Below are 10,000 nucleotides of genomic sequence, written 5' to 3'. Positions count from 1 at the left end.
ATTCAAAGAGCTGCGATGGTTTACGAATCTCTACCAGAGTTGTCCACAGATTATTTATGTTCTAGATTCTAAAAAAGGAGAAATTGCCTACAGCCTAAGGGACTCTAGGAATAAACTAAATGTTCGATTACTGCGTACTAACTATTACAAATAGCTTTACCTTCAATGGCGCCATTCTATGGAACAACCTTCCTTGCAACTTAAGGCAAGCAGAGTCCCTTGGGTAATTTAAAGGCTTAACCAAGCAAATACTTTGAGGAACAGCATTCGTGGAATGCAGCTTTTTTGAACAACACTTTACTCTGTACAGTAATTCTGTATTTTTGTAAGTTTGTATCCCATAGCTGACGATTTAACCGTGTGAAAAGATTACCTAATTTATTTCTACAGCCATTAGAAATCACGACCAATTTAAATTTTTTTGGAAAATTGCTCCCATTAAATTTACACAAGAAATTCTTCTGAATTTTGGACATTTGTGCAACGCTTGTAAGGCGCGTACAAAAACGATTATTGTTTCAGTGGTCAAAAGTAAAATAGGTCGCACCCGCATTTCACCTTTTCTATCCCACTCTAATTCTAGGTCTATCCTAGTTCTAAATCTCAGTTCAGCGCGCAGTTTAGCACGTTAAACACAGATTTTTATTTATGATTTAAAATGTTGCGCATGTTTGAACGTTTACTTAATGATTTAATATTATTCTTAAAACTAGGGTGGGAAAATTTTAACTTTGTGAGATTTCCACTTCAAATCCCTTAGCTCATTTCCTTACTCTAGGATTTTTTCCCTCTCTATTCCCTTTCTTGCCCAATTATTTGTACCAATTTCATTACCAAAACATTATCTAATATAAAAATTACTTGTTCATCAGTCGTATTCTATAACCTTTCCTATGACTTTCGTTTCCCTTGTGAAAACTGTACTTCTAATAAAATCAATTCTATTGCATTCTAATGTTATTATATTAATAAATAAATAAATAAATAAAGACTTTATTTTACGAGGGTAACACTAAATAGCACAGCTAATAAACTTGTGGCCCTAATATTCCATATTAACTTAACGTTTCGACCTCGGATAGTGCGATATTGATTATAGCTCTCTTACTGGTTCACTCTAATCTTGTTATATGACTCCGTATCACCTAATATGAAAACTTATTGCGTCAAGTGCTGCCAAGCTGTGAAATGTGTGCGGGAAGCAAAATTTCCCGGGACACAAGGGAATAATAGTTAAACATATTGTATTTCTAATCTTTTCCAATATATTCTATTCGTTGTTGCTATACTTTTCTTCAAGTTAGGGAATATCTAGGCAAATTGACATCTTATAAGACTTGAGGTGTTAGTTCAGTCGATCAGTACCATCAAACTATTCCAATTCCTGGATAAGCTGTGCCATGGCTGGTCTCATAGCAGGATCAGCCTGAAGGCATTGCCGCACCAGATTCCGAAAGAAACCGTTTCTTACAAGGATAACTTGTTCTTTACGTCTCGCGGGATCTGGCATGTCCCGAATGCACATTTCACACAGAAGAACACCAAAGCTATACACATCAACCTGAGAAAAACAACAGTAATGTCTCTTACAATATAAGCAGTGAGTCGGGCTGTAATTATTGTAAGAGGACCGTGCTTAACGGCGACCAGTTAGCTCAGTTGGTTGAGCATTGGACGACTGTGCGAGAGGTCGGGAATGAAATAAAACTCCGGCCAGACCAGCACTCAGGGTCTTTAAATAACTGAGGAGAAAGCGTTGCCTATGTAATGACATCTGCAAATGAATAGACTCTCTAGTCTTCTCAGATAAGGACGATAAACTGTAGGCCCCATTTCACAACCCTTCAGTGTTCATAACCCTGTGGGACGTAAAAGAACCCATACACTTGGCGCAAAGAGTAGGGCATTGAGTCCCCAGTCAGATGTGGTCAGTCCTCCGTGGCATAGCTAGAGGGTCGTTAATTTGTAAACTGTGAAAGTTCAATTGCGTCTCCCTTTCTAAATGAAGTTATCGTATCGTATTGTTAGCATCTTGAAAATTGAATAGACTATTTCCGAGTTCATGCCTGCCTCCTCTTTAAAGCGAGTCTAAGTGCGAAGTTTTTCTTATGAAAATTAGTTTTCATAAGAAACCAGGCCACTCAGATGTAAAAAAATCAACAAGTTTGGCATGTTTTGATAAAAATGTTCCATCAAAGTTTTGGTCTTTTACCCTAAAACTTCCATCATTTACAGTCTTTTGCCTTAATTTCATTTTAATTTTCTTTAAATAAATACTAATGTATATATTCTAACAATCGCAGTACAAGGAGATGTTCGCAAGCTCTGCCCAAGCTCTGTTGAGTTCCTCTCAGAATGACCCCTCAGTTTCACTTCATTAAACTGGTTTCAAGAACTGAAGACCTTCAATATTATTATCACCCGATTTTCGTTTGCCAAGAACAACCTCATTATATTTATTAATGAAAAGGTCAGGAACTGCAATGTTATAAAAAGATATGTCTATTTATCAACAAAAAACTAACCTTGGATGTTTGATTGGAAGAAACTGCCTCTGGCGCACTGTAAATCGGAGCACCAGGGGCTGCTGTCATCGTCTGTTGCACAATTTTAGCAGTGCCATAATCTGACACTTTGCCTCTCCACTGTTCACCCTGTCGCCATAGCAACACATTTGCACTACTGACATCCCTATGAACGATGGGAGAAGGCTTCATGTGGTGAAGATAGTTCAGAGCTCGAGATACATCCAAAGAAATTACAGATATTTCTGTTACCGTGAGTTGGCGTTGCCCCAGCAAAGCTCGCAAGCTCAATTCCATGAGCTCAGTGACAAACAAAGGACTTCCTTCATCATTTGTTGCTCCAATAAACTGCAACAAGCAAGGATGGCGGCATCTTGAAGCAATGTTCATTTCTCTCTCAAACAAACGTCTGTTGTGAGCTGAGAGAATCAGTTCATGGATTTGCTTCACAGCTACTTTGCAGCCACAATATCTTGCTTCGTTGACACTTCCCCAGGCTCCCTTGCCTAAGAATTTATCCTTTACCTGGACTTCACCGCGGGAAATGACCCAATCACAAGATTCCTGACCACGCAGTTCAATAATCATTTGCTGAGCTTCTGTAAGGCTTGTCTCTAGCTCACTTAACTCTTGGTTTTTCATCCCCAACTGCGATTCAAGGTTTGTTTTTTCTTCTTCATTTTCTCTGATTCGTTCTTCAAAACTTTGTGCCATCTCCCTTAACTGTCTTTCCGAGTTCGCTTTGTCGTCTTCTTTCTCTCTGATTTGCTCTTCCAACTCCTGCAACTGTCTTTGAGCATTTTCCCGTTGAAGCTCTTTTTGTTGCAGCTGCTGAATTAGATTTGTCTCCCTCAAATTTCTTTCCCTTAACTGCTGCTGCAAAGCCTGCAACTGTCTCTCTTGTTGAAGCTCCTTTTCGTATAGTTGCTGAATTAAACTTGTCTCCCTTAAATTTCTTTCCCTTAACTGCTGCTGCAAAACCTCTAGTTGTCTCTCCAAATTTGCCTTTTCCTTTCCTGTGCGAGTAAACAGGGATGTTGGAAAAACTTGATAGTAAGGAGTAATAATGATAATGATAATAAGTTATAGAAAGAGGTCAATGACATAATGGCAAAGTTTCAATTCTAGACTGAAATCTGAAAGAAACACTCAAGCAAATTTTATTGTCGAGCCTTGTATAAAAAGTTCGCACGTCCTCCTTTTAGAGAAAGAGATGGTCAAAATTCTCATTTCCAATTTCACTAGTTCCCAAAATATCTGTTCATCCTGTGCAAGGCGCTTTTTTTTTCTGAAATCTGGATAAGATATCTTAATCAAATCTAAATAATCCTCGTCTTCAAGTTAACCTGCTACCACGTTCATTTTCGCTCATAATGTTCTCCTATATTGTCGCTCGCTAAAACTGGGCCTGACCAAAACTCTCTCAAGAATTCCCGTGGCCGACCAAAGCCGTGATCTGATTGCTTGTTAAATGCCGGAAGTGAAGACTCCTTCGTGATCGCGCGGAGCTCGCACAAAATCCTTAACACTGCTCCGCCATTAGCGCACGAAAAAGTTTTTCACCTTTTTTTCTTACAATGACGGCGCACCTTGATTTTGTTTGTATAAATATTGATATACCATCTCAAACATATCATAACGTGTCCAAAATCTGGTTTGAATCTCTGGAAAATTTTTATGAAGAGCGAAATTCGTGATTCCGTTGGCGAGTTCTGTGGTCGTGCGGTCGAACGAACTTTACTGCTTCCCTGTAACGTTGGTTTTCGAATGGCGATGAAAGTGTATATTGGTTTCCTGGATCAGACAAAAACTTGAAGACGTATATATCAACAGGAGGAGATTCTAATAAAATCGCAAGTTACATGAATGTGTAACAAGTCATATGTCAATTATCTTTACAGGAACGGCTTTACCTACATTGCCAGTCAAGATTGCGTCATAATATTTCCAGTTGATTTGACTTAAAACTGACATTCGAGAAACCAAAATGGCATGTTTCTAGAGAAACCAATTGTGCAAAAAGCGACAAGATTAAAAATACTTTGCTTGCAGGGTAGTGGTTGGTGTATTAATTCAAAAAAAATCTATACGGCTATCTTCCTTTAATTTTGACTTATGACAACTAAAGTAAAACAGAGTTTATCTGAGAGGGAAGGTGAGATATTACCAAAACATGGAATTCTCAATCGAAGTCAAAATTGTGAACAGACTCTTGAACGTCGGATGCCAACAGAGTGAGAAAGAAACTAAAACATATTACCAACAACAAAACTTAGAGTAAATCAGTAACGACATTAAGGTTAATGATCTCAGTTACAAATTTAAAATGTAAACTTACAACTATGCAAGGTTTCATATTCGGTGAAGTTCGGAAGAAAGATTTCACCCGCCCTTGGTGTATAGCCCCCACTTCATATATATACAAACAAATTATTCTTCAAAAGTAGGTATTACTCTTTGTAACCGTTTCCCTGCAAGCAGAGATTTCTTTTCTTTTGCTTTCGCTGTGCTGACGAGTACGGGAAAAGAGAACTCTGCCATGGGTCGAAACTCATTGTGTTGAGCATGCGCGGCGGTTACTTAGCGACCGAGACAACGACCGAATCATCATGTGATTCTTTAAATGTCAATAAAATGGCGGGAAACCCGCGCTCAGCGAAGCGGGAATGCCGCTCACTCTGGTTAATTCTCCTCTTAGAAAACAGAGGAAATTATCTGTAATATCATTGCGTTCACCAAAAACGCCGCTAAAAAAGGTAGGAAAATCAGCTAAAGATAATGTAATCTGCGCCATCAATTTCAAATTATCTGGACAAGGAAGCTTTTTCAATACCTCCCGTACAGCGAGACTCGAGGAAAATTTAACAAACCTTCTTGGAAAGTCTCCAGATTTTTCCTTGTCATCCCGTAGAGTTTGCAAAAGCTGCAAAACGAAAGCTGGACTCTGTAATCAAGAGAAAATTTTTGCTGGAACAAGACACAGCGGCTCTCATCAAGAAGTATCGAGAAAATAATTCTACTAGTAATAGGGCTACACAAACCTCCGAAAAATCGCCATGGCAGAATTCTCTTTTCCCGTACTCGTCAGCACAGCGAAAGCAATAGAAAAGAGATATCTGCTAGCAGGGAATGTAACCGTGTGACAGCATATATTACCTGAAGTTTCATTAAGATCATAACTCAATGACCTAGGAAACATTTCGTCATTCTGTCTTTTTTCCTGTTTGATTGAGCCAGTTCGTTCTTTATCCCGCTTTTGTGATGTTGCCCTTCTCGTAGCCTCTCCACGGTCACTATCAAAATCTCTCTCGGGTATGACAGTTTCTATATCAACAAATGCAGCATAATCTCGCTTACAGACAAAGAGCTGTCTTCCATTCCATTTACCAGTTCCACTTCCAATCCTTTCATCCTAAACAAAGAAAATGCAACTGTTAAACACAATAAAACACTTCCAAGTTATCAAAACAATAATTAAAATAATTACAATCAACATACATGAAAAACAGTAAGAAGGAGGCATTCAGGTAACCCATACATTGGTCTTTACTTTGCCTGATTTTCTGTTTAAAGGTCACTGACTGATGGTATTTGTCAAAGGTCTTTCAATAAGAGGGAAGTACATTAGAAAATAGACAACAATAATCAGTAAAAATCCCTAGAACCATTAAACAATTAAAAGGTTGAATGTTCATGCTTAATTAACCTCGCTCCCAGGGTCTCTCTTCACTGCTTCCTTTCTCGTTGAGGAGAAAGACCCTGGTTCAGGCTGGTCACGTGTCTCTCAAAACCTGGGAGGTTTACTAACTGTGTGTTAGGGGAGGGGCAGCAATGTAGGCTTTGTCATCTTTGCGAGGAAGGGAATCAGCACGCATTTGAATTTGTGGCCAGACGACCACGGCGAGGTATTTTATGTACTACTCATACGGAATTCGACGTGAAAGGCAACAAGTTGTCGTCTAATCGATCAGACGGAACAGAAAATATACTCGCGTCGTTTGATTTTTTACCCGTGTGAAAGTCCGAATTCAAGCTCAAGTGAGCAGTCGAATCCTGGATCGAACTGAGTGATAACAAAGAATGCTTTTAATAGCTTGCAACAATTTGAAAGAAAGAAGGCTTTGTCGTGCAAGAAAACAAGCCAGACATTAATCCCTACTAAATCAAGGAGTGACCTAAAATGATCGAAAGTGACCTAAAATGAGCTACAACGGTGTCGAAAATAAATCTAGACGTCTCTAATCACCTAAAATTAACTAAAACAGCGTTGCATTGCTGGGTAAAGTCATAATCTTTACGCTGTCAACTCTGCACCAATCAAACCCAAGTTACCGGGCAAACTCAAGATTTTTGCGCTGTCAGCTCGCCACCAATCACAACTGCGTTGTCGGGCACACTAATTTTTTGGCGTCATCAGCACTACCGTCAAATCAAAACTGCGTTGCTTGGCGAACTAAAAATTGTTACGCTGTCAGGTCTATGCAGAAACCCTTAAGGGTTGAAACGTGTAACGCGCGTTCACAGCTTCCGAATATTCAGTGCGTACTGACTGGTTGAATGTTTCAGTGCTAAGTACCATATTTGGAAACCCCTCGCTCTTGATGTTCCAAATATGGTACTTATCAAATTGAATATTCAGAAGCTTGTTTCCTAGCACACAAGGGGCCGTTACACGTTTCAACCCTTATGGGTTTCTGGTCTATGCAAATGACAACTGCGTTGCCAGGCGAACAGTTTTCTTTCGCACCGTCATCTCCACGACGGGTGATAAGAAGGTTTGCGTGACATGCTAGTCCCGCTGTTTGTCAACGTTTGCGAGAGTGATTGTTACAAATACCTTTTAACAGTAAAATCAGGCCCTCTCTCAATAAAATAAATTGTCTCTGTATGTCTCTCATGGGACGAAGGCATTTTTTTTCCTCTCTTTCCCCTCTTTCTTGGTTGGGGGGAAAACGCGGCTTAAATTATAGTGAATGTATGGGATTTTGGCCAAATTCAAACCTCTATAACTCCGCTGCAAAAAGACAGATTTCAAAAATGTTAAAATATTTTTAGTCGTTTTAATAACATCATTCACTCGACGGAAAATTAGATCATCGTACAAGGCACAACGTCTAAAAATCTCCTCATATCGCTTCAAATTTCGCGGGAATTTGCATAATTTTGTTCACAAGGGTTTATACGAAATTTACAAATTTCATTTACGGTCGTTATAACTTGATTCTGATCGTCATATTACAGAAAGAGGTTATTTCTTCTTATTAATGCTACTAAATTATCCAGTGGAAACAAAGAGGCCCTATTAGCGGTTATCAGGAATACAGGAGATTTAGGTAAAAAACCTATAGGGCTATGGGATACTTGGGGGAAAAAATTAACAGGATGCAGGGTATTTAAAAAACCGAACTGGTATTATAGTGATACAAACCACAGGAATTAACGGGATATGGGTCAGGATATTTAGGGATACGGGATGCTTAGATTCCTCCCTCTCCTAATGGGGCCTCAACAATCAGCACAGCAATACTATCACAATTCGTTATCCTAGACGAGGATATGTCTCTGGAACACCATGTTGCTGCTATTTGTAAATCCTGCTTTTCTTATTTAAGAAACATTTGCAAAATCAGGAAACATATCAACGTTAAGGCCTGTGAGACACTTATCCACGCATTCATTCCTTCTAAACTGGATTTTTGCAACTCGCTTCTTTATGGCCTGTCTAAATTTTCAGTGCAAAAGCTACAACTGGTACAGAATGCTGCAGCCAGAGTCCTCACCTTTTCTCACAAATCCGAACATATAACTCCAATTCTGCGTACCCTACAGAATTTGGCTACCCATTGGGCAAAGAATTCAATATAAGATTTTACTTCTCACCTTCAAAATCCTCAATAACTGTGCACCGTCTTATTTGTCTGACTTAATCAAACCTTATAGACCTTCAAGGACTCTAAGGTCCTCTGGCCTCCATCTTCTGCCTAAGCCCTCTTATAATCTTAACTGTTGTGGAAAGAGAGCTTTCTCTTGTGCAGCCCCTGAGCTGTGGAATTCACTCCCTCATAATATGCGAACAAGTCATTCTATATCTATATTCAAAGGCTTACTTAAAACCTGGCTTTTCAAACAAGCATACTCGGACTAGTTATTGCCATTGAGTTGGTACAAGATTTTATGATCCGTGAAATAAGATTACAAAACCTGTGTTATCTCATGGTTTTATTCTATTGTTTATGTGTTTATTGTTTTATTTTTTGTCTTTGTCTATTAATCAAGATATTTTTATTAATTATCTGACTATAAGGTAAAGGTAAAGTCTGACTATACCCCTTTTTATACATTCTATGTAAATATTCACTTAAGTTCGAGCCGCGATGGTTACGGTTGCATCATACGGGATTCTTATCGAGCGGGTAATCTACTATCCCTGGGGTATGCACATTTGTGACTACGGTGAAAAATAAAAAAAACTTAACTAGATTATTACCGTGGTATGCATGATAGGCATCCCACGTAATTACCGGTAAAAGATTTATAATGGTTCAAATTTCGGCAAAATTCCCATATATTCACTGTAATTTAAGCTGTGTTTGCCCACAATCAATATGGCGTCAGAAACCGTGAAAAGGTCTGTTGTTCTGAAACCACATGCGAGATCAGTAAAATTATTTGTACCATTAGTTTTGCCTGTTTTTGTTCATTTTAAGTGATTAGAGACGGCTAGATTTATTTAAGATACCGTTGTAGCTTATTTTAGGTCATTTTAGATACCATAGTTGCTAATTTTAGGTCATTCCTTGTTTTCGTAACTACGCGTTTATCCATGGGAAACAAACATGTTCAGCGGTATCATGTTTCTATGTCGAGTATCCACCTCAAAACAAACTGCATGAACATGTGCAGGTATTTTATTTTGTTCTTTAATTTTCGTTTTTAATTTCGAATATTAAATAAAGTGGTTCCTTAGTCGCAAGCTTGAACAGCGAGTGCAGGGATGACGCAGCGGTGAGAGCACTCGCCTCCCACCAGAGTCGGCATCATATGTGGGTTGAGTTTGTTGGTTCTCTACTCTGCAAAGAGCGGTTTTTCTCCGGGTACACTGGTTTTCCCTTCTCCTCAAAAACCAACGTTTCACTTGATTTGCGTTAATTGTTAATCTCAGCCTACAGTGTCCCCAATCAGTGCTCCAGCGCTAGAACGACTAGACACTTAAATAAAGTTCCTTTCCTTTACCTTTCCTTTCCTTTAAATTGTCGTTACGATATTTTTACAACTAAACACAGCTTAGCGTTTCAGTTATTACACAAATAGTAAGTACATTTTTAGCGTCGGTAAAATAAAGTATTCTTTTATGACAGTCTATGTTCTGTAGAAGCAACTTTAGATACTAAAACGAAATCATTTTTTTTGTGAACGTTGATCACCACTCGACATCAAAGGCATTATCAGTCTCAAAATCTTCACCGCTTATGTGG

At 38.8% G+C, this 10,000-nt stretch overlaps 1 protein-coding gene across 1 annotated transcript in view; it reads right to left on the bottom strand.

Annotated features, from left to right (window-relative positions):
- Positions 1 to 10,000, bottom strand: part of LOC138021128 (uncharacterized) — a 264,817-nt gene that overhangs the window by 240,388 nt on the left and 14,429 nt on the right. The window contains exons 3-4 of the mRNA XM_068867994.1: positions 5,682 to 5,937; positions 3,471 to 3,541 (exon numbers count right to left, since the gene is read on the bottom strand). Coding sequence (XP_068724095.1) covers positions 3,471 to 3,541; positions 5,682 to 5,937 — 327 coding nt within the window. The remainder of the gene's footprint in view (positions 1 to 3,470; positions 3,542 to 5,681; positions 5,938 to 10,000) is intronic.

This window comes from Montipora capricornis, chromosome 10 (genome assembly GCF_036669925.1).
Source record: "Montipora capricornis isolate CH-2021 chromosome 10, ASM3666992v2, whole genome shotgun sequence".
Lineage (NCBI taxonomy): Eukaryota > Metazoa > Cnidaria > Anthozoa > Scleractinia > Acroporidae > Montipora > Montipora capricornis.
The sequence above is the reverse complement of the archived record's forward strand: the minus strand, read 5'-3'. Positions and strand labels throughout refer to the sequence as shown.